Source organism: Grus americana, chromosome 5 (genome assembly GCF_028858705.1).
Source record: "Grus americana isolate bGruAme1 chromosome 5, bGruAme1.mat, whole genome shotgun sequence".
Lineage (NCBI taxonomy): Eukaryota > Metazoa > Chordata > Aves > Gruiformes > Gruidae > Grus > Grus americana.
The window spans coordinates 65,442,238-65,466,956 of record NC_072856.1 but is presented as its reverse complement, the minus strand read 5'-3'; the positions used below and the strand labels follow the sequence as shown (position 1 = coordinate 65,466,956).

Genomic DNA, 24,719 nt, shown 5'->3' with positions numbered 1-24,719 from the left:
TTTGTCGTCGCCCAGTTCCATTTCCTCTGCTTCAGACGAAAATGAATTCATTAGCAAAGAGCCTCAGTGACTGCAGTTTATCCTTCAAGTCATTTTGTACGTAAGATTTGGAAAATTCAGCTTGCTTGAGTGAAGTCCTGCTGGTCAGGGCGATGCTTGCTCACAACCCACTGGCATTAGTGCCCAGACAGCCTTGCCAGGTACCACACTGGTCCCTTTCCAGCTGCAGATTTATTTCCTGCCAAACCCATGGGCTTCACGACAAGGATGCTGCGAGCAAGGGCTGGAAACACCCGCGCAACAGAGCTTGTCACACCAGGCTGGATGTGGTTCCCTGGGTGTCAAGTTTGGCCCCCGAGCACTGAAATTGGAGCAAAGCTTTTATTGCTTTCCCTCCAGTGCCTTCATTATCCATCATATTGAAACAAATACTTTGCTAGGAGCCCCTGGAACCCTCCAGGAAGGGCGGGTAAGCCTCCGTTCACAAATGCTGGCCCCAACACAGAGGTTAACATTTCTCTTCTTGCACAATGGGCAAGACCCAGGACCTTTCTGGGGACATTTTTGGAAACAGACACTCAAGAGCTGCTGTTCAACTCTATCCATTCCCTCCACAGACCCCTGTGTTGAAGCTGTATCAGCAGCTGGGCAATGCCAGCAGTTGCTTAGGTCTCTGGCAAACTTTTAGTGTCAGAGCCATTTCATCTGGGCATGGATTTGGCCACAATGCACTTGCCAACACAAGGTATGGACCTGCCCATGAATGTTCCTGCCTGGACTGTGCTGAATGTGGCCTTTCAGCCCAGGAATGAAATTGCAGCATTAGGGTCCACCAACTCTTCCCAAGACATGGAGCTGGTGTCACACCTTGTGCCTCCCAGGGCTGTCCTTGGAGTGTCCCCACCAAGGACGAACCAGCCTGTGAGCCAAGACAAAGTCCCCCCCACACACACACCCATGCCGCTGGTCCCCTCCCCTCCAGGCAGGAGCCCGGCTTGTTGCTGCGGGGAAGCCTCACAGCTCCGTACATGAAGGCAGTGCTGAAGCATCCTACAGATGATGCAGGCAGGTATGGCTTAGCCATCATGGCTCATCTGCCAAGGGGGTTTGTGAGCTCCTCTTACTGCACTGATGGTGAAAGCAGGGGCACCATAACTCTAACTCAGCCTATTCCTGCAAGGAGTTTGGAGAGATTTTCCCCACCATCCGGATGCTAAGACACCTTTTTCCAGACAGAAGGAGAACGCGGCACATTTCCACTGCTTCAGGAAGTAGTTTTTCAGTGTTTATCATCCTACTTTTGGGTTCTGTTTCAGAGGCTTTGCACCCAGAGCCCTGTCAAGAACCAGGGCTGCAGTCACAGCCTCCCCTTCCATCCCCAGCACCTTCTCTTCTCTCCTAATTGCAAAGTTCAGCTGGTGCCTGGTTTGGATCACTCTTGTGTCTCCTTTAGCAGATTTCTGCAGGCAATAAGCCTGATGTTAGACATGGGGTAAATCTGCAGGAAATTGGACTGAGAAAAGACAGAAGTTGATGAGACTTAGAGTAAATTAAAAAAAAAAAAAAACCACTGTGCCTGGCAGGTGGAAAATTTGTGTTGCAATACCATGCGGTTCTGTGTATATATAATCCACTGCCTAAACTTCTATGTATGCATATATCTTAGCAAATATGCATGCTAATAATGTAGTGTGCTCACATATAGGCATTTGGCTGTCAATACAGTGGAGCACAGGGTGCCCAGCAGTTGCCATTAAGAAGGGACTCAATGATGGAAATGCTTCTGCTGGGAAATTCCACCATCAGCTCTGCTGACTCCCTGCTGCTGACTCAGACCCAAACCTTCCTTGCAGGCGGGGGCTGTCCTGCTCCTGAGCCCTTGGGAGAGCATCAACGTTGGGGGAAAAAAGGGGAAAAATGCTGTGTGCATTGCTGCAAGCCCTGAGCAAGCTGATAATCAACATCTCTGTGCACTAAATTTTTGGCCACCGGTCCAACCTTAAAGCGCTTATAACCCTCATATGCACTGGGGGGTTGCACAGGTGGAGGCTGAGACTTGCCCCAAAGTAAAGGAGCTTTTTGTGCCTGGCCCCAGGACCTCAACCCCAGGGCAGACCTTGGCAGGCTCAGGCACAGCAGCAAGGACCACCCACGGGTGGCTTTACCACCAGAGCAAGCAGGGAATGCCTTTTGGTATGTCCTTCCAAAATACGTTGATGAAAACAACCCCAAGCTGGGCGGTCTGCGCTGCTCTGCATGGATCGGTGCCTCACAGCCCATTGCCTGCTTGTAACTGAATTGGGCTGAGCCCCGTGCCAGAGTGACCTCGTGCTTTGCTCAGCCCAGGGAACCCACACAGGGCAGCAACCCTGATGGGGGTGTGGGACATCCAGCTTGTCCCCTCCATCAGGGCAATCCTTCTTGGCACATGAGGGACTTCTGCAGCCTCAGAACGGCCCCACACATGCTTTTCTTGTGGGGGTTTTGGTACGATCTCTCCTCTCCCCTGTTTTTGCAAACCCATGGCTTGGCTGGCAGAGTCAGGGACATTGGGAGGAGACAGGCTGATGGACGGAGGCTCACAGTGAGGCAGTGTGATCACAGAGAATCAATTCCTTAGGAAATAAACCTATGGAAAAAACCATTGTCATTGTTTATCTTCTTTCAGCAGGTTCTGTTTTCTCATTGGAAAAAGTCAGCAATGCAGCAAACAGCTTCATGAATATACAGATTGGTTTTGGCAACTACCAATTAGCAAAGAATGTGTTCATGCAATCCCCAAATGGCTATTTCCCTGGGAATATCTTGTTTTGAACAAGCCATTTTTCATTAGAGAAAATACACAGACTTGGACAAATAGTTCTTGCTGGCTTTTATTACTTGAGGGCGCCTGGAGCGGGGCAGGCAGCCACTGCCACGGGCCGGCCGCGTGCCCCGCTGGCTCACACACCTGCACCAGGACCTCCACCGATGCGCAATACGGCAAAAAGATGCGTACCCAGCCCATGCAATGACACAAGGCATGCAAGGACATCTGCAAACAGGGCTGGCAAGGCAATTATAAACCCAGCCCGTACACCTCTTACTCACCCTTGAGTCTTTCTGATTCTTCTGCTTAGATCGCAGGTCCATTGAGGTGCGTGTGATAATATTGACCTGCAATAAGGCTACTCTTTTATGAAACATTTGCAGCACCTACAGCTGAGACTCAAGGTTCACCAGTGCCGTATTACTTGGATCTTGAAAGATTAGGGCACAGAACCCCTTGCTCACGGTGCAAAATGGAGAGGACAAATATCCTGGTATGCACAGACTCCTGGCTATACATAAAGATCAACAGTGTAAACGTGTCAGTGTTGGGGCTCATTACAAACCCAGCTGAGAGAATTTGAGGTGTTACTCATGACAGCCTATGGCCAACACCTACCTCCAGGTAAATCCTACCCAAAACATCCCAGGCTGAGGCTCCCCGCTGCTTGTATTGCCCCCCAAGCCCAGCCTGAGTCCGTGCACCGACCTCGCAGCATGGAGAAAGTAATGCAACACTCGAGTCTTCCAGGGAATCACTTCGCAGCTTTACCTGAGACACAGTGAATGCCACGGACCACAGATCAGGGAGACGAGGTGCTTGAAGTCAGATATGATGGACACCTTTTTATTTCCCAATGTTTTAATTTAACAAAGTGCTACATTCCATAGTTACAGTATGAGGAGTTGTTCTTGTCCGAAATAGAAAAACACAAGAAAGCACAAGAACTGCTAATATCACTCTATGGAAGCAGTGCAGTCCAGAGAAACCTCACGTAGGTGAACATCTGGCATTAGAGACACCTTTTAAAAATCAGCAGCTGTATAGTGCAGGTGCATTTCATCAGGGCAGGAGCTGCATGTCAGGCAGGCTGGTTCCTCCCGTTGGAAATGGGGCTGTCGATGCCGAAGCGGGTGTGCGATACCTACAATAAATTCTGGCTTGTGCTATTGGAAAATCCCAAGCTGGGCATCCACAGGAAAACAGAGGCGAGGGACTCATCTTGTGCTGAGTCGAGAGATTATTATTGCTGCAGCGAAGTCGCCATCGCAGCCATGCCTTTGCATGGGGCCAAGGCTGCGTTAGCATTGTCACGACCCACCTCTACATTCAGGGCCACGCAGTTCACCCAGCACGGAGGATGAGGAGGGTATTTATTGGCTGTTTTTCTTGTCCTGTCTCTTTCAAAAGAATTTGCTTGTTTGGCAATACAGACGTATAGATTAAATCAGTAGAGCGTTAAGAGACTGGAGGCTTCAGCTCCCACCTGACACTCTCCTCCCCTCCCTGCCTGCAATCTCATAATTTCAAGCAAATGAATCAAACTCCAAGAGTTGTATAGAGAATATTTTTAAGAGCCCAATCCAAAGTCTACTGGCCTTGAATGAGAAGGGAAGCAGCTGAACAATAACTTGTGCTTTAAGGGCCTCCAGAAATTACACTGACGTCAGGGGCACTGCAGAAAACCCTGTCTGTGCTCCAAAGGCTCCTACAGCCTTCACTGGGACCCAAGGCTGGTTTTGACTGCCCCTCTTGCCTCCATGTTAAGAACAGCTAAGCTGAAGACACGGAGAGCCTCCAGGCTCTGGGGCAGGTGCCTGACAAAAAACAACTGTTCAACAAACACCTCCAGTTCAGATGGACATCAGTGGGCATCTCTCTGCATTGCTGAGTGGCCAACAGCAGTCTTCTGCCAACCAGCAGCTCCCAACCAAGGCACCTTGGTTGATGGTGTTCAGAACCAGAGACAGGCCTGGGAGTGAAGATGGACCACAAGCAACATTTTGGGGCAGTCCTTCTAGCCCATAAGTCTGGCTCCAGCACAGACCACAGAGCTAACACCGAACTCTGCATTCAGCTGGACCTCCCTTTTGGCTACAACTCTCCTGCTCGCCCAGTCTGTCCCACCATACTCGCTGTATAACCGCTCCAATATTTGCAACTATTTGTCAGCCTCACTTGCGGCACTACTGATTTCTAGCATCCTGGCCACCCACACCATGTCCTTGCCGAGTGCAGCCTGGTTCTTGAGGACAGCAGGGAGCCCAGCCAATGCACTAAAACACCACCCTCATCATTCTGACCCACAGCATTGCCTTTAATTTCTTAAGTTCATTATGTTGGGGAGAAGAGAGACAGTGAAACTGTAGAAAGTCAGTGTTTCCCAAATTGTGGATTTATTAGCACAACGAAAGGCCACGGCATGTCCCCACCAGCCTTCCCAATCCATCAAATCGACAACCCACCCATAAAGCTCTTCCTGTGCTGCCAGAGCTGGGGTACTTACACTCAGACCAGCAGCTTCACTCAGCCATCTCTCCTTCTCCCAACTGGCCCGGGAGCTCTGCATTTTATTGGTTACTTAACGCAACACGTGCCGTTATCACACACTGGGCAGGCACGGTACCATTAACAGGAAAGCCAGAGGAGACTGTCCTTCACAGGCTGTTATTGCACAAAACCCTGCTGATCCCCAGCTGTTTGTGTCTTGCTGGTACATCTGCTCTGCCCTGCAGTATTGCTGGCAGCTCCTCTTTTCCAGTGTTATTTTGGGTCTCTATTTCAGGCTACAGTTGCATGCACAGAACTCAGCCAGCCCAGCTATCATCCTTTCTGCTCCAAGACAGTCTCCCTCTTGCAGAGAGGCCAATGCCCTTTGTCACTGGTTATTCCCATACCTCCCTGGCTAGACCAGGGTAAAGCATTTCAAGAACATCTTGCAGCTGCCTATGTAGTCTTGTTTCCAGCCTGCCTGGCACTGTACCTAAAAGACAAGCCTTTCTGGAGATGATCTCCAGCAAACTGGAATGGAGGAGAAGTCATTCCACCTTGCAATCCCCATCATTTTGCCTTGCCAGCAACAGATCATCAAAGAGCCCAGGGGACAACATTTCCTGATTCCCAAAACTGCGACAGCTGGCAACGCTCAACTGGACTGTTAACAACCCCCAACCACCTCCAAGCTCCAAGAGACTTAGGAATGAGAAGGAAATAGGGAGAGATCAGCCTGGATAGAAAACTTCCTCTTAGCTGGGACTGATCACTTGTTACAGAAAAAAGAGGCTTTAATTTTGGGTAGGGGCACCTGGTCTTTACAGTAGGCTGCCAGTGAGTGGCTGTTAGAAATGCGGAGTTGTTTTTAGCAAGGCAAAATTTTCCTGGTCAAAGTTTCAGGAATGAAAAGAGAGAGATGCAAGTACCGTGGAGCCCAGCTGGGAAAGCCTGTCCTAGAGGGATTAGGGTTTGAAGACTCCCCAACATGTTGATGGACCAGGTTTTACTGTGCCTCCCCCAACCTGCTTCCTGTGTGTCCCATGCACTCAGCAGGATGTATGTGTGTGGGACCACGCACAACTCTTCAACTGGAAGACTAGCATCAGTAGCAGCATTTTGAATACAGGTTGTCCTGCCGGTCCTTCTCCAGGTGACTCAGTAGATGTGTGGGTAAGGCCTACAGGAAAGTACCTGGGCTCTGAAGAGCACTGCTTGTTCAGAGAAGAACATCCCATTTGATGACCTAATGTCCCAAGGAGGGGGCCTTGACCCTTTCAAGAGAGAACTGAGCTTCAGAAGAGTCTTCCAAATGTCCTCTCTACCTTGCAAACCCACTCACATGCCCACAAGACATTTGCTTACCATCATCTACATCTACCCTTTGCAAACTGACAGGCCTTTTCACCTTTACAAGGAATGAAATCCTGCAGTGCCCCTCCTTAAACTCTCCTCCATTCCACTTCGAAGACTCAGTGGGATTTAACCTCAGTAGATGTGCGGTCTGGCCTTATTTGCTTAATCAGGTCTCCTCTGGCAGCAGTCGCTGTTCCTTGTACGAAGGATGATTCCCCACAGAACAGTGATTCCCACCTCAGCAACGTGGATGTTTTGCATAAACGTCAGATTGAAGTAATTTCACAACCAGAAGCAGAGATAAAAGTAACGCAGCCCTTTTTCTAACTATTTTGACATCATTTCTGTGCAAAGCAACATTAGTTTCCCCAGCTCGGTTCCCGTAACATCTCAGACACTGGCTGTCTCCCTATAGAACCCGGTGCTAGCAGCCCAGGCAGCACGGCAGCTTGCCCTCACCCCATGCCACCCTGGGGCTTCACCTCCACAGCCCTCTGCGGCCATCAGTCCTACAGATTCACCTTTTTCCCCATGGCCAAGGGTTCCCAGTGTGACCATTTCACCTCCCCACAGCAGACATCTCTCCAGCTGTGGCTGCCACTGCTTTCCGACTATCAGCCAGGAATCCCTCAACACTGATAGTCACCCGCCCTGCAACCTTTGGTGCATTCGGTGATCTGGAGACAAGACCCATCCAGATCCCCCAGAGGTGCTGCCGTTCACACAGCTTTCAGTGGCTGAAAATGCAATTTCCAGTGGGTAAAGGAGACAGATGCTCCGCTTTCATCTCTATGTGAATGCAGCCTTGTGAAAGAGGTCAACCAATAACTAGTGTCCTTCAGACAGGAGGCAGAAGCTGAAGAAACCCCTGACCTGCCTCTTCTCTTACCTACTTGCACACTGAACAAAAGCTAAGAGATCCATGCAAGACTATCCATCAGGAGGTGAGCGCTGGTATTTATTGTGCTGTAACAGACAGTGCTGGTTGAAAATGGACTAGGACTTTCGTGGTGAATCGAGTGTTGAGGCCATTCCTGTGTGTCTCCAAGAAGCGTGGAGCAGAGCTGAAGGAAGAAAGAAGGGGTGAGAGTCGGGGAACCGAGTGTGGAAATGTGCTTCAAACTGTATCGACAACACTGTACGTGGGCACTTCTCAGGTGGCAAGGGATACAGTTCAAGTGTATAACTCATTAATTAAGCAGAGCAGCTAATCTTAGCACTAATGAACTCTAGCTCAGGTAATGTAACATTTAAAATTAACAAATTGGACAGAAGTCATTCACAGTAAAGATTTCCATTCCCGGGTTAGGTGAGAGCTATTGTTATGATTAGATTACTGCCAGCCAGGACCAAAACAGTACACCAGGGTAATAGGAAAATAATCATCCATATGGATCAGCTCCAGCTGTAACAAGATGTGCTGTGGGTCTGAATGAGGCGCCGGGTGCGAATGTGAAATCTCACTACTGTATCAAAACAAACATCACTGCGCGGTACACGTAGAGCATAGCATGCCGTTTCGCCGGGGTGGTACCGACCGCTGCTCGGTGGCTCGGGGCGGCGGAGAGCAGCGATGCAGCAGAAAGTCGCTTGTTCTTTTTCTCCCCCTCCCTCCTTTTAAAAGTCATGGGCTATCATAAGGGCACTGCAGTTTCATTCAAAATTCATCTTCAGAGCTGTCAGCTAAGAGCATGACTCGGTCTTGCATGCTGTTAAATTCCCTCTGCTAGGGGAAGAAAAGAAACATTGAAGAGCTCCACGTGCAAAAAAAGGAAATGAAGAGCATTCAGATCCCCCCCCATACTCTAACCGAGAGACCCTGGGCACTTCAACCCAGACAAACCATTCCCATAACCAGGCTGCGCTCGCTTTACAGCCAAAATGGTTAACAGGAGAGCGGGTGGGATTGGGGTTTTCCTTGGCAGTTGTCGTACCTTTCTTTTATGTCTCTTTGAGCCATTTCTCCTTCGGCGATTCATAATCTTAATGCTGTAGAGTGCTCCTAGGATAAAGAGGGCTCCGGCTATCCCGACTCCTACAGGAACCAGCATCCCCGACATGTATCCTGCCTATGCAGAAAAGAAAGAAGCGGAGCGGCACTCACAAGATCATCCTTTAGAGTCATCTTCCACCAGTCTAGGACTGCGACACATCCCTATGCTGCTTTCATCAAAGTTTATTGTATTTGAGTCCCTATCACCCGATAACAAGTCTCCAACCAGCCCCACTCCAGGACCAAGCTGGTAACCACCGTGGCTCACTCGCTGTTTCGCTAACAGATACTGCTGAGACGCTGCCGTGTTTGCCCCCTTTTAGGAGAGGGAACAATTTTGGTGCAGAGTTGCAAGTGCTGGGGTGAAGTGCCTGTTAATAAGGGTGCACACGTAAAGGAATATCTCAGCACGGGGACAGCAGAAGCTGCTCCCAACACCCGCAGCTGGGTCTCTGAAGGAGCTGAAGTGCGAGGCCAGGCTGTGCTCACGTGTCACAGGAAGAAGCAGCAGTTTGCCCTCTCCCTGCCCAGCCCAGCCTGAGCATCCTCAGCTTCGCACTCAAAATCTTTGAACCAAATGCTTTCGCTTTGCATGGGAAGGGGTGACTTGCATGAGCAGGACAATGATGTAGAGGGAGGGCACGCAGACCTTCAGCTGGCCTTAAGGGAAGCAGAGCAAACGTAAATCAGCTCTAATTCAATTGCTATGATCCAAATGTTTGCACTGCCCATTAAAGAAAAAAATACAGATAGCAGGACTAATTTAAACATTCAAACATTTAAAATCCTTTAGAAAATATTCCCAAGTGCTTGTTATTTTATAATTTACTGTTTGAAATTAAAATTAACCCAAGTTTTAAAGTGTCAAATTGCCTCAGCATCCTCTTCAGCATCCTCACCTAATGCAGGCTGGGGGTCTCAGTGGAGTAAGGGAGGCAGGTACAGCCTGGCTCCCTCCGTCATTAGCGCTGCCTTCATTCACACTGCAGCAGCAGAGTCCTCTGCTGTGCACTACAGCTTTACCCTTCTCCATCTACACCCCCCAAAATAGATTTTATGCCTGCCAAGGGACACGTGCACAATTCAGAGGACTATCAGATAGCTCTTAGCAAGCCTCAGTCCATTGCTTACAACTACTCATCGTCATCTGCATTCCCAAACTGCAACACAACTTAACAACACATGCTTACACCGTAATTGCTTTTCTTCCATAATCCACTGGGCGGGGGGGGGGGGGGGGGGGGGGGAACTATTCAGTGTGTGCTGCCCTGCCTTCGTACACGTACCTGGAGAATGAAAATAACTGCTTTCATCCAGGGCAGATACAATGCTAACAAGGGCTGTTTTGCTTTCCCAAACCCCTCCAGATCCTGCTTGGCACTTTAAATAGTAACACCTTTGTGCCTGGAAACTAAGGCTTGAGGGATCTTCAGCTGCATCTTGCAGGTTCCCTGGATGCCCTGCCAGAAAACCTGGCCCCGCTCAGCACGCGTGCTTGGAGGGGAGATGCGTGCCTGCACCCCAGATCCCAAAAACGAGGTTAGTGAGAACACAGCTAAAAGACTGTATATCTGCGAGGCAATTAAAGTGCCTTAATTGGGTGACCTAATTAGTGCAGCATGGGTTTTTCTATTTCAGGAATTTTGCTGCTGGCACAGGCGGCAAGGGGAGCCGGGAGATGGATTTTTAGCTGCTGCCCAGCTGAGTCTCCGTATCAGGAATTACTGGTTTTAATATGGTGAACTCTAGCCCGTCTGTGAGCCTTTCTCACGCCTGGCCAGCCTATGCTCTTTTACAGTCTCCCCCCAACAGCTGGACCTACGACTTCTACCCCAAAAGCCTGCAATGTGAAGCAGGTCCAGGACCTGTTCTCCCAGCACTTCTGTGTCACGCAGCCCAACTCATGAGGGCTTCTGCGCTTGCTTGACAGGAAACCTCATTTCACAGGCCACTCTGAAGCCACTTTTTTACCCCTTGACCATGATGCAGCTTCTTTACAGATCCTAGGGATGCTTTTAATATGCTCAATCCATGACCACAACCTTCCTGGCTCCACTGGACTTTGAGATAACAGCAAGAGAGGATGTTAGAAGAACCTTGTGTCCGTTATTCGGCATGCCAAATGCAACATTTGCACAGTGTTTGCAGGAGACTGGACATAAATCTGTTACTGACCCGTGCTCCTGGTCCCCCACTCCCCACAGCCTTCCCTCTCCCAGCAGAGCAGGCCTGATGGATACAGGAGGACACACCTCTCAGGGATGGGGCTGTCATGGTCCAGGATACTCTTTTGGATGGCAGGAGTGTAAATTAGAGAGGACAGGGCTTCGCCAACAGCAAATGAGAGGGGCACATACGATGACTGGTGCTGATAAACTCAACAAGGAAGAGGAGGAAACGGAGGTGAGTGGGTTTATTTGGGGGTGATTTGCTTCACCAGCATTTGGTTGGGGGTGGGGGAGTGGTTTTTGTTGGGCTTTTCTAGGGGAAAATATGAGCAAGGTGCAGATCTGCCTCCACACATCTGCCGTTCCCCAAAGGAGAAGATGGCTCAGGGCCGAGTCTCTCTTTCAGGTGGACACTAGCAGACCTTCGGTTATACCAATGTTTGTGCTGGGCATTGCCATGCAGTCCAACACCTACTTGCAAGAGGTTCAGAATCTACAGAGCAACTCTTTTGGAGACTGGAACACGCACCTCCCCTCTGCAGTGGGGAAAGACAGAGGTAGGCAACAAGGTGCCAAGAGGAAAGAAGTGAAAGCTACGGCTTCAATGAGAAGACACCTGATGCCCCTGAGCTTGTGTTGTGCCGGCTGGGGTAGGTCTGGCATGAGCAGGTGACCCGTGCATGCTACATTCACTCGAGGCACTCAACCAGTCTTGGTGTCCGCTTTTTACCTTCATCTGGAAAACCATTCTCTGTTCTTTCAGCGTTCGCTCTGGCTGAATCCCAGGCCAAGGTGCTCTGCTATAAGCATAGATCACACTAGACATGCCTCCTTCCTATTGTAGGCAGAAAAACAACTCAACAAGGGCTGGGCAGGAACCCACCTTAAACCCTTCCAGTCCCCAGTCCTGGAAAACAGATACCCAGACCCCGTCTCTCTGTTCAGACTTGATGGCAAAGTGCTGCTGGAATTTGGTGGAGATCATGTGGGAAGGCTGGGCTCATTGAGGGACAATCTGCTTACACTTAGAGATGGATTTTCAGGGGCTGGAGTTTCCTATCAAGTCTTTATTCCTTGTGGTGGTGGTTTGGTTTTTTTTCTATTAACTCTGATCCTGTTCAAGAATTTCCAAGCCCTGTTGAATCCCCAAATGTTCTTGTCTTAAAACACTACTGTTACCTCATTTCTAGCTTTGTGGCTTTGCCATCATCAACACAACATTTGGAAGGTTTCACAACCATTTCAAAATGTTAATATTTGCCCTAGGGCAGCAGAGCCTAAAAAGCCATCACTGTCTGAGGCTGGCATAACTCTTGATTCCATGTACCACCTCTATAGCGCCAAGGAAAAGATCAGGGTCTGCTGTCTTTTCAGTCTTCTTGTGTTTGCTTTTTCCTTCCAGGAATTTGCAGCTCTTCTTGCATGTGGAGGCAGAAAAGGTCTCGTCCAGAGGCAGTGGCATGGCATGCAGCCTCTCACCAGAGAGGATCACCAGATCCTCTTGGTTTGGATCCAGAACCAAGCTTAGGACTTAGAGAAAAGGGGTGTAGGTAAGTTAGAGGGCAATAAAAAAAAAAGTAACTCAGGTAGTCTGAAGAGAAGGTGATTTTCTAGTGCAGAGAAGTCTTTCAAATACCCCTGTCCCTCCTTCTGCCCTTAGTTACTACTCATCAGGGATGTACTGTGGATTTACACCACTATATACAACAGCAGCATCTGGTTCATTGCCTCCCAGAGAAAATGTTAAGCCCCTTCTCAATTGTCTTTGTAGAGATAATGAACTGCACTGACAAGAGTTTATTCCTGCAAGTAAAAATGGTTTTGCTTTTGAAGTAATTGAAACACTGAGCCTCCTACCTTATCTTTCAGCTTCTCCATCCAGCTTCTCACTGAAAAATAAGACAAAAAAGCTGTAATCGTGTTATGATTATGTTATATTAATTAGTAATGAATGATAACGATACTATTGAAATAGACACTAATTAACTTGACAAGCTGATAACACTTTTCATTAGATTTCCTCTCTTCTCATTCATGAAAAAGAGCAAATGTAGCAAATCAACACAAGAAACTCTTCAAGTGAATTGGCAGGCAAGAAGCTCACTTTTGCCTGTGCAATTCACATCTTCAGAGTGACTGAAAAAGGAAGATGAAAAACAGTATTTCAGGTTTTGTGGGTTTTTAACCAGCACTTCTCATAGGCACACTGGGATGTCCGACAAGGAGAAAACCTTACAGCATGGCTATCCCCTTCCACTGGCCTCCTCCACAGAGATATTCTTCCCTCTATTTGGCATAGCCTGTAATGATGCCTAAAAAAAAGTATTATTCCCTGTCTTTTATTCCTCTGCTTTTCTGGAAGCAGCCCCTGCCTGCTCTGGGAAGTCACCAGAGGACTGGGATAGCACTGGAGGTGCTAAATTACTAAACCAAGTACATTTATACTGCCATCACAGAGACTTTCATTTCCTAACAGTTAATATAAGTCCCATGAAATATGATACCCAAGAATTAAAAGTCTTTATTTGTATGTACTTTGGGATGAAATACTCAGTTAATCTCAAAGAACTGCAACCGCTTAGCAGCGGGTGCACGACTCATTAACTCCACAGGCGGATGGATTCATCTGCACTGCGCCGGAGACAAAATGCTCAGCCTTTGAGAGATCCGCTAATGTTTTAATAGGTAAGAGGCAAGAAAACTGTTAAACGTTGCATTTTTTTCAGAGTTCGACAACTGTGTTTTAAGTTTATGGAGTGAGGCTTTTATTTCCAAGCCTGTTTTCTTACACAAGCTCCCTTCAAAGGTGCATTAGCAGTATCAGAGTCTACATGCACATATATCACTCAGGGTAACCATCCTTCTGAAATGAGAGCTTTACTGTGAGTAGGGAGGTTCCAGCAGTAGGGCCATCAGTAAATGGTCTTTCTGTGTCTCAGATACAATATGGAGAAGCACAACAGCTAAGAAGTAATAAGATTCAGCCCAGATGCTAGCATTGCTGAATTAAACTGCATCATTTTAACAAGTTCAGAGTGATTTGAATACTCTCTTTTTAACTATTAGTAACATAACACTTTCCAAACAGAAGGATCCCAAGTTACCTAGAGGTGGAAAAAAGTGTGAAACAGGCACAGGAGCATACATGCAAACTCACCTATCTCTGATGGGTAGCTAAGAAATAAAATGAGTTATCCAGGAGACGTACTCAGACACCCACAGCACTAGAAGAGGACAAGAGCTCTGCTGTTATCAACTCTTCCCGCCATCAGTCTTGACCTGCATGGACTAAACTGTAGCAAACTCAAATGATGAAGGTGCCATCACCATCACCTTCTGCCAGCCCAAACCTGCACGCCTTGAATTTCACTCCCAGGGGAATACCAGAGATGGAGGAAATGCATGGTTCCCCTGGGCTAGGTTTCTCAGCTGGGTTTCTAGATGTAACACTAAACACAAGGTGTAAACGTCACGTAGTCTTTCAAGGAGAGCCCCTATGCTGCTGCCTCACTGACAGGCATGGGAGATACTAAACACCAGGAAGATTCCGCGTAAAAACACAAATATTGCAAACCAAAGGAATTCATCCCAAAATACTTGCCAAAGAGTCTTTTCATGATTCTCATGTTTAATGATGCTATTGTGTTTTATTCCAGGCTCCCAGGAGAAATGGTGATGGTGACTCACAGTCACACCGTAACAGCCACAGCTTCAAAACCACAGTGCACATTTTGAAGCTTTGGGCTGATGCCCTCCGTGCACATCCAGCTACACGCCTACACATGGTGCGTGCCCACAGCCACGTAAAGCCACTGTGATGCTCGGTTGGCCCCAACTCAAGCTAAGCACAAAGCCTATTTTTCCACGTCTTTCACAAAAATTATATGGCATCGGTGATCTCATCAATAGTCGACCCAATTTCTTGCTGCTGAACAATGGTGCCTCTAAAGCAGCAAGGAACTAACTCTGGAGTATTTCTGGCAAGTCATAGTCAGGGGCTGATCTATAGTATTCTACTATCTACTTTCAACGAACACAAATTCTGGCTTCATTCCCCTCTGCTCTGCAATACAACAGCAGCAGTCCGTTGGGACCCCAAATGCGACAGTACAAATCTTTATTTGCTATTTATACAATTGCTTATTATTCAGCCCGACCTTGTTTTCAGCCACGTAGAGCACATGTCAGATGTCTTCATGAATCAGCCTAAGCCACAGAAAAAACAACACAACGTGATTTCTCCCCAGACTGGATGCCTCTCCGAGAGATGCTCTAACGCAGCCACAAGCTGGCTGGCTGGGTGAAAGCCTCTGACCTGTGCTAGAGGAAAATAATGGTCCCAAATTCAGTAGGTTAAGACAGTAGGAGGTCAAAACCCTGGCTGGCCCTGTAATGTGCTGGCAGGATTGCACTGGTGTGCGGCAGTCGTGGGTCCAGCTCTCCTGGAGCAGCTGCAGCCACGGTCCCGGACCCCTCGACTCTGCAGCTGGTCAGGCTGGGGCCATGACAAGTTAAGGAGCACTGGATTACCATGAATTACAAACATTTTTCATGTCACTAACGGACAAAACCATTTTAACACCTTTGAGGAAATTACAAGCTGCTGTGTCATTAGAACCAAGTGCTTACTGCTCCAATTATTTACCCATATCCTGACACTACTGGGTGTGGGTAGGAGATAAAGCACTTTTTCAGGTTAGAATTGATATCTATGCTAAATGGCTACCATCGATTAAATCTGGCCTTCATACTCTAATTATGCATTGTTATCCGTAATTAATATTCTGAATTTGGTCTGGGAAGAGGAACATTGTGGATGGCACCTTCTCATAAAAATGCAATGCTCTCCGAGAACACTAGGTGACTTGCCAATGAGGCCAAGCAAATAATTAGTAACAAATACTCTAATCAATGTATTTTTCATCATCTCTTTTTTTTTCTTCCCTGATCACTGAATGTCCTGAACAAATGACAACAGTCTCTGCGTGTGAAATTACTAACAAGTGTCTGCACTGCTGGCTCATCTTCCATGGCATTTTAAGGATGGTGACTAGTCCAAACTCTCTCTGCCTTGGCTTAATTTTGATCCCTTGTCTTCATGGGGAGCTGAGTTAGACGAGTGTGGAGCACTTCTGAAAATTACATACATAATCTGACATATCCTCAGTGATTTATATAATGTCTGCATCTCTGCAAATTAATTTTAAATAACGCATAGCTTAAGATTAAGCAGGTCAGGAGCACGGAGGAGGAGCACGGTTGTCTGGCATTGGCATCAGAGCAGCCCAGGATGAATTCAGACAGTTACAGATGCACCGTGCTATTTTTAGTCATTTTTACTCAGCTTTCCCCCTCAAAATGTGCAGCCAGCTATTAAAAAGCCACGGTGCCAACTAAAGAAGTTTGGTTAATTTGCAGGGGCAAGCAGCAGCCTGCCGTGCCTGCCTGGCCCTTCCTTGGAGGAACCTGCTCCAAAGGCACAGCTGAAAAGCCCATGAACATAACTTTCCTGAAAGTTCAGGTTTTGCCAGACGCAGGCTGAAGGCTCAGGAGAGGGGCTATAGGTGACATTTGAGGCTCTGTGCTATGTGGCACTGGATGGCCCAACATCTCCTTTCACCACTGAACTCTTCAATGTTATAAATCCAAACAAACCCTTGTTGGAGATGGCTCTTGGGTTCCCATCCCTCTCCTTTCCACTGTATCCTACAGCTTTACATCCCCTACAAAAATAGATGCAGCCAGCTTACCCAAGCTGCTCATTTGTTTTTTACGGAGCTCCTCTTTACAAAAGGGGTGATCAGATATAATTTACAATGGAGAATCAAAACAGAAGAGGTTTGGAAGCTGCCTCCAAGCTCAGCTGGAAAGATCCTCTGACAACAAAGTGTTTGCATGATTTACATCAGGGGAAAATCCAATATTTGTCACTGCTGACCAAAGAAAATGAAATTAAGGTAGTATGACAGACCATATTCACTGCAAGTCTAAACCACAGTCTGACACTGTCCTCCTAGGGAAGAGTCTGACCTCTTGATGCTCTGCTCAAGGATCTTGCAGCATCCTCAGCTTACAGCCCTGCAAAGTCTTGCTACAAACAACTCACCTGAAAGGAGAAGGCATGTTAACTGAGGACAAAGATCTGGAAAAAACACAGAAAACATTTACTACACAGTGGCTCCCATGGCTACTGTGCACCCCCACCACAGAAAAAAATGGGTCCATATGTAGCGTTATTAGCTGTGCTCTCCTTCCCTGAACCCTTATCAGGGGCCTTCATTCACATCCTCACTTCTTGTTGCTATTCAGAGGACTGTCCACCTTCAAGTAAGTTCTTTTTTACTGGTCAGGTCTCTTGAACCCTGTTTTGTTCTGGAAGCTGCAGGGTGCTGGGTGCCAGAGCCAGGATCTGCCCTTTAAGCCTCACCATAATGCACCGTCAAATCTCTCGCCAAAGGCATTTCCCTGCTTCCATCACCACCCCTCTCTGAAATCAGGAGCACAAGTCCTCTGGGCTTCATGCTTTGCCAACTTTTAGTAATCCTAATTGCCTAATTATCCACTCCAATGCAATGATAAAGCTGCTTAATAATTCTGTTCACTTCTCATTCATTCCCTCCCTTCCCAGATAAGAAAATGCAAAGATTTTACCTTCTGGTGGAGGTTTCAATCAATAATTCATGCCCTCCTGCCATCAGTTCTGTCTCCCCCTTCCCCTCTTGGATGCCCTGCTGCTTTATCTTGTCACTTTAGTTTCATCTTATTACATTGTTTTAATCATATTCCTTTTTTTAATCATCATCTAAAGCAAATTTGTTTTTTCCATGGCAAAATCAGCACCTTATCCCTCTGCCCTGTGCATCTCACTGTATTTTCAAATCCAGCATTTATATCTTCATTCCAGAACTTCATTTTGATACTGGTCTGTACATCCAGCCTTCTCTCTTTTAATAATTCTCCACCACAACCACCAGATCAGTGGTGAAAATGTGGTACCCAAGGTCCTATACCCTCTCCAAAGAGCAGAGAAAAGTACTGAAGGATGTTTTTATGGGTAAGAACTAACCTGAAGCTCAGGTAACCTGACTCAACCATGGCATCTGTAATTCCTTAAATGCAATAGGCTGAGAAAGCTCCACCAGGCTTCATTCTGAGAAATCAGAAAATATCAGTCACTTCAAGTCACGTCTATCTGAAATCAGAGACATCCCTGTCTCAGGAACCAGAGAAGCTGTTCAAGGACAAGGCCCCCACTGCAGCAGATGACAGTCTCCCCCCCAAGTGATCTGTGCATCAGACAAGATGCAGGAGGCAAAGGCAGATGGAGCCAAGGAGCAAGGAAAGCAGCTCTTTTTGAGCACTGGCGATGCTTGTCACGGATGTTGCGTTTGCTCTGGCTTCCTCCGGCCAGGACAAGGTCTTCGTTCCACTCATGGCTATGGTTGCTGTAAGGCAAGAAAAGGCCGGCTTGGCATATTTGCAAGAGTGTGGAAATTGTAAGTGCGTAGTGAGGAAGGTTTGTGTATGTCAGTACAGCGAAACGTAACTGCACCTTGCGATCGATGCAGCTCAGCACAGCTTTGCCATCACCTTTTTCCCAAGGACAATTTGCCCAAGAACAAATTTATTCACCTCTTTGCCTGGCCGCCACCCTGCTCTTCCCATTCCCTGTTGTGAAATGGCTGGGTTTGGCGTTGCTGCTGGTTAGGGCTAACAGCTGGTGGTAGTCAGGAGGAAAAAACTTTGTCCTTGATGTTTAGACTTTGCTAGAGACCCTGCTGCCAGAGAAGCTACCTGTGTAAGCCTCTGCAGTGAGAAAACAGGACATTACTGTAACCTCTGTTACACACACTAGAGCAAGATTTGCTACAGTTAGTTGTCCTCTTCCTTCACTTACACGCACAATTTCCAAGCTGTATTCCTCATTCCAGCAAAGGAGAGCTGGTTAAAGTTTAAAAAATAAAGAAAAGATCGATTACTTTAAATTAGTCTGTCTACACCAAGCAATCTGCCCTATTACATTACAGATTTTCCTTTTCTCTTGCAGGTAAGACTTTCTTTTAAATGAGACTAGCAAGAACAATTTTGCAGAAATGCTCCGTGTTTCATCTGCTCAGCTCTGACAAGTTAATGGCACAAGGCTGCATCGGCTCTTTTTCCTTAAAAAAACACAATTGCCAATTTACTTACTAGCACAAATAAATAATACAGCAAATGGCATTTGGCTAGAAGGCAGCATATTTTTAATTCCAGAAGAAAAACTATACCAATTTGATGGAAACTTTGATGAATGCATTTCCCCCCATGCCCAACTCAAGAAGACTTGAACGGCCGGATAATCAAACAAATGTCAAACTGACAATTACCATTTATGTTTTCAGAAAAAAAATTCAATTGGGCAAACTTTGAATTAACAAACTGGACTTTAATAGTTACCATACAACTGTCTGGTTTATTAACTGTACTGACTACCACCTTTTCCCTGTCCACCCAGCTACAACCCAAGCCTGGCCGCACACTGCCACCTGCCACGACCCACCCAAACCTCTTCAGAGAGACAGGGAGATGGGCAGGACAACTCACCACGCTCACCCAGAAAGCAGAAGCTAAAGTGGGCTTCTTAACTCCTTCCCTGACCTTATCAATGCTTTTGACACTGCCTTCCCCATGGCGTTAGGCCAGGTTTCTCCTTTTCCTTTTCCCTTACACTTTTTAAGCTGTTTTCCACTTTGATCTGCCCACACTGAGTGGCCACTTGCTGAGCTTCTGCCTTTGCATTTTCTCTGGAAATTCAGTTCTTCTGCGGTGCCTTGAAAACACTTGTTGGCATAGACAAACTGTTTGTTTCTCCCTAAGTGATCCCAGACAGGTGCAAGATGTTAAAACAAAGCCGAGGTAGAAAACCTCTCGGTATCCTAAGAGTAAGAGGCATCAGCAGGACATTGCTGTGAATTGGCTGTCGCCGTTTGTTGTACAATTAAACATCTACTGGATTGCACCATGTCCAAAAGCTGCATGCGCTCTGGGAGGGGAAATGCAAACCTTGTTTCGGAAATGGCAATGCCTCCGACGGAGCACACGCTGGACCAGGATCTCCACCGCTCTGCCCTGGCACAGCTCCTAGAGCAACACATGGACTTAAGCAGCAGTGAGAATCCACCCTGCTTTACCTAATGGGTTTTCTTGTATGCTGAAAATGTTCATATTCACCAGCTTTTATTCATGACATAGTCACAGTGCCCATATTGGGAATATAAAGCAGGCCTACAAATTGAATTGGGATGCCTTAGCTGCTAACCAGCTCTACCACTTGTAGCGAGCCCTCCTTCTCTCTAAGATGCACATCATCACTGCCTACCTGAAAAGGAAAAATGTTTGCAAGGCTTAAGGTGTATCCCATTAAACTTCAGCCACTTATCTGAGATGGCCAAATTAAAAGTCTATCTAATTTCAACTCCCAGAGTCACCGAGGGAGAGACCAGCACCTGCACAATGTGATCCACCCCACTCCAGTCTGATTTTTCCTCTGAAGAAGCCCTTCTCTTCTGCTGGCTACAGACAACTGAGCAGCTCTGACGCCAAATTGCCTGGGCGTTTTCAAATAGAAAGTTTCACCTGGGAGAAGTTCAAAGCATGAGACAAGATGGGTGACAGTGAAGGAGGAAGCACAAAGGCAGTGAAGCCAGAGGACCTGGAATGGAGCACATGCAATAGTACTATTGACACATATTGTGATTTATTGCACACAGAAGCTGCCCAATTCTTGCTCTGACTGTGATATTATCTTCTGTCCTCCCCTCTATAGCCCAGCCTCCCTACCATTAGTCTTACTGAATCAAGGAGAGAAAGACAAATACCTTAAAATCTCCTATAAAGACCTAAAATGCAACGGCTACTCTACCACATAAATGCATGATGATTGCAAGATCTAATATCCCGCAGCTAAAAGCAAACACAGCATGGTCTCATAGACAATGGTGAAAATCTATGTTCAAAACTCCAAACTCTGGGTCCCCTTGGCTGAGACATGACAGACAACAAACCCTGATTTGGGGCCCCCAACATAACAAGGACATGGAGCTGTTGGAGCGAGTCCAGAGGAGGCCATGAAGATGATCAGAGGGCTGGAGCACCTCTCCTATGGAGACAAGCTGTGAGAGTTGGGGTTGTTCAGCCTGGAGAAGAGAAGGCTCCAGGGAGACCTTAGAGCCCCTTCCAGTACCTAAAGGGGCTACAGGAAAGCTGGAGAGGGACTGGTGACAAGGGCAGGGAGTGACAGGACAAGGGGGAATGGGTTTAAACTGAAAGAGGGGAGATTTAGATGAGAGATAAGGAAGAAATTCTTCCCTGTGAGGGTGGTGAGGCCCTGGCACAGGTTGCCCAGAGAAGCTGTGGCTGCCCCTGGCTCCCTGGCAGTGTTCAAGGCCAGGTTGGATGGGGCTTTGGGCAACCTGGGCTAGTGGAGGGTGTCCCTGCCCATGACAAGGGGGTGGAACTTTAAGGTCCCTTCCAACCCAGACCATTTTATGACTCTATGATGATTTGGGTCTGAAGGGCTTCCAAGCCTGCCAGAAGGTCTTCACACTGCATTTCTTCTTCAGCTCCTCTCCAACTGAAGCAGCATGCATGAAGTGGGGTAGCACTTTCAGGGCAGTTTTGGGTTCATTTTGTTGCTCTTTGGAGATTTTTAATCCACTGTCTGGGTTATGGGAGTCCAGGTTACTACCACTCACCTGGTCATTGCAGCGAGCAATGAGGGCACCTGAACAAGTCCATTCCAGCCCAGTGTGATTTGGGTTGGAGAGGGGGGAGCCACAGAGGGACTTCAGATGGGTGGCAGAGTAAAACATCTGTATGGCAAAATTTAACAAGAATGCAGAGTGTAGGGATTAGCTAAACCTCTGTAACACATATATTAGTGCCCTGAAAAAAGCACTGAAAAAGCACATGAAGGCTTTCCTTCATAGGATACATGGCTCTTCAACTGCTGATTTTATGTAGTAATATTTGGATAGTGGTGTGCAAATAAACGACACACAAGAGCTATCTTTAAAGGGGTATTAAAGCTGCAAAGTCGAGACTCATGAGTAAAGAAACGCTCAGTTTTTTGTATTCAGCAAGATACCACTTCTAATTGCCCATTATTTTTTTCCCAAAGGTCTCCAGCAAAAAAATTATTGATGATTTTTTTTTCCCCTCTCTTCATCCACTGGAGCAGGTGAAGTCCTTTAGCTAAAAGTTTCTCAAAAATCTGGGGCAAGCAGCATGGAAAAATTTCTCCAAACAGTTAAAATTTAGCAAAGTTATCAAGAACTAGAATATAACAGGAAACATCCAACAAATTTAATCATTGGCACAGCTGTTATCTTCAGGCAAGCCACATGCATGTGCAGATTTAGATGGCAATGCCTTATGGGGGAAGCATTACCCTTCCATAGTAAGTGCATCTCAGCCTTAATGACAGGTATTTTAAAATGCTTTAAGGTACGTTGAGATCCTTCGTTGGCCATCTCCTTATTTACAGCGGCTGAGGATGCAGACCTAGAACATAAATTCTTCCTACTGTCAACGGCCTCTGTGTTGTGTTTGCAATCTACCCAAGTCATCTTGGGGATTGGAGAAAACAAAGCGTGATAAATAACAGCTCAGACACCGAGAGCCAAGCTGCAGAAATGGCTTGGGGATCTTCGTACTTACATTAAGCCAATCTTTTAGCTCTTTCTGGCACCAAGTCCCCCTGAAATGGCCGATGGTTTTGTCTGAGCTATGACTGTAGGATTTGACCCCGTATGTTTGTAGAAAAAGAACACAAAATGGAAATCGGTCCCGTGCTACTTTTTAATGCCCATTTTTCAACAAGCCTATTTTCCGCTCTATAACCCAGCACCCTTTCCCATAATCTGGGAAAGACAGATACATTTTTGCAAATTAAAACTAAATGTCAAGTCGTTGTGATGGGGAGGGGGGGGGAGTTAAAAAGCCGGAGAAGCTGCAGATGGAGAGTGCCCCTCACGCATCCCTCTGATAAACAGCATCTCATTTCTGCTGCAGGATGGCAGCAAAACAACGGTCACTGTTATTTGACTAAATACCTTCCAAATTTCCAGCTGAAGCCATGTGATTTTCCCCTCTACAGAAAGAAGAAGGTATTTCTCCATGCGCTACTCAACCCACTCATTCAGCCCTCTCTAAATGCAAGCCACATAGACCTTCACGTCCCCCTGGCAGAGCCCGCATCCTTATCTACTTTAAAGGATCAGCAGCTAAACTGCAAAATTTCATTCTGTACTTCAGTTTATGTCTGATATTAATCAGGCTCTGAAAAGATTCTTGGTTTGATTTTTTCCTTCCATAAAGAGCAAATGTAATTTTCAGAATCATTTTTCCTGGGGGCACTGTGTGAAGGATTTGCCTGCAGCAAGCAAGACTGAAATAGGGTATTTTCCATTTTTGTATTTAAGAAAAAGAATGTATTTTTTTTATTTCAAGTTTTGGCCTTTATTTTGGCTGGCAAGATGCAGCACTCGTCATGAAATGACATAAAGATCAATAAAGTACTAAACGGTTGGAAATGAAAATGATGGAGTTGACCTTTAAAGGAAAAAATAGATATTGAACTGTGTTTTCAGCAAACAATTATGCTAGTAATTAAACCACAAAGCCCTGTGCATTGATTAGATGCTAGAAATAAAATCTGATTATCTCAGAGACTCATTTTCATGCAAATACTTAGGAATAGGAGCAGACTGAGCACTGTCCAGTGTCAGTCGCAAAAGGAAGATGCACTTGCTCATATTTTCTAACAGAAAAATTCGGATCCCACATTCCTCTTGCATCAAGAACTGAACATCGATTCCCACTATGATTTGATGCTCTTGTGATGAAACACCAAATGGGGACTTAAGGCTCCTGATGCTGGTTCAATAGCCTTGCAATTGACTTCTTGTACAACCACAGGCAAGTAAATTAATCTCTGTTATTCCATTTTCCATCTTTACCATGGGAATATTAAGGGTATAACATATAATATTTAGCCTGTCTTTTCTGTTTCTCTTGCAAGTTGCTTATGTCAGAGCCTCTTCCTACATATTTTAATAGCCCCTACTGTAACATCTCCACCTGGATGTGATGTTCTAGAAGGTAATACAGTACAAATATTAAATCACAGTAAAATGGTCTTATTTGGAAACAAATGCTCGTTAGGAACCCGTTATTTTAAGTATCAAAGTATCTAGGGTGCTAGATAACGAAAACGAGATATATTCTCCTTTCCCTACCCTCATTAGCATCCACTCACTGTATTACCTATTCTTGAAGACGGAACATGCACAAGAAGTTTTAACGAATGTTTGCAGGCAGAAATAAATTGTTACATAAACATAGGACCGAAGAGGGAAGAACTCTGATGCTCAGAAAGCTGCTGAGCATGTATTTGTGACAGAAATTGAACCTGATCTTACTCCTGCTCCACGAAGGAACATGAAACATGGGACAACAGACCAAACTCAGCCTTTCCCTATGTGGTGAAACTCCACTAACTTCAGCAGAGTTGCACCATTTCTGCCAGAGGACGTGCCCTGCTGTCACATTACACACCTATAGCGTCCACTGATACCTTCAATAACATAAGGAAAATTGTGCATGCTGCCAGGAGAAGCCCAGCTGCAGGGAGGAGGTGATTGATACCCAACTGTGACTCATCAACCCGTGCTGCCCAGACTTCACAGTCAGTGCTAATGAAGAGTCCATGTAAAGACGCTGTTTCATTTAATCCACATAGTGCCTTACCAACTGTCCACTAAAGACAACATGAACCCGACCGAAGACTCAGATGCGCTATATATTAAGCCCTAAATGGTCAATACCCATCTCCACTTATGGCAAAATTCGCAACTGTGAAGGC

The 24,719-nt window shown here is 46.5% G+C and overlaps 1 protein-coding gene across 4 annotated transcripts in view; it reads right to left on the bottom strand.

Moving 5' to 3' along the window:
• Positions 1–3,634: 3,634 nt before the first annotated feature.
• The window catches only part of ARMH4 (armadillo like helical domain containing 4), a 79,994-nt gene continuing 58,909 nt past the window's right edge, over positions 3,635–24,719 (bottom strand). For 3 of the 4 annotated variants that reach the window (XM_054826762.1, XM_054826760.1, XM_054826761.1), the window contains 3 exons: positions 12,674–12,705; positions 8,590–8,724; positions 3,635–8,381 (listed from right to left, as the gene is read on the bottom strand). In XM_054826762.1, the coding sequence (XP_054682737.1) occupies positions 8,313–8,381; positions 8,590–8,724; positions 12,674–12,705 (236 nt within the window). In that variant the 3' untranslated portion in view covers positions 3,635–8,312. The remainder of the gene's footprint in view (positions 8,382–8,589; positions 8,725–12,673; positions 12,706–24,719) is intronic. The other variant, XM_054826763.1, reaches the window with a different exon arrangement.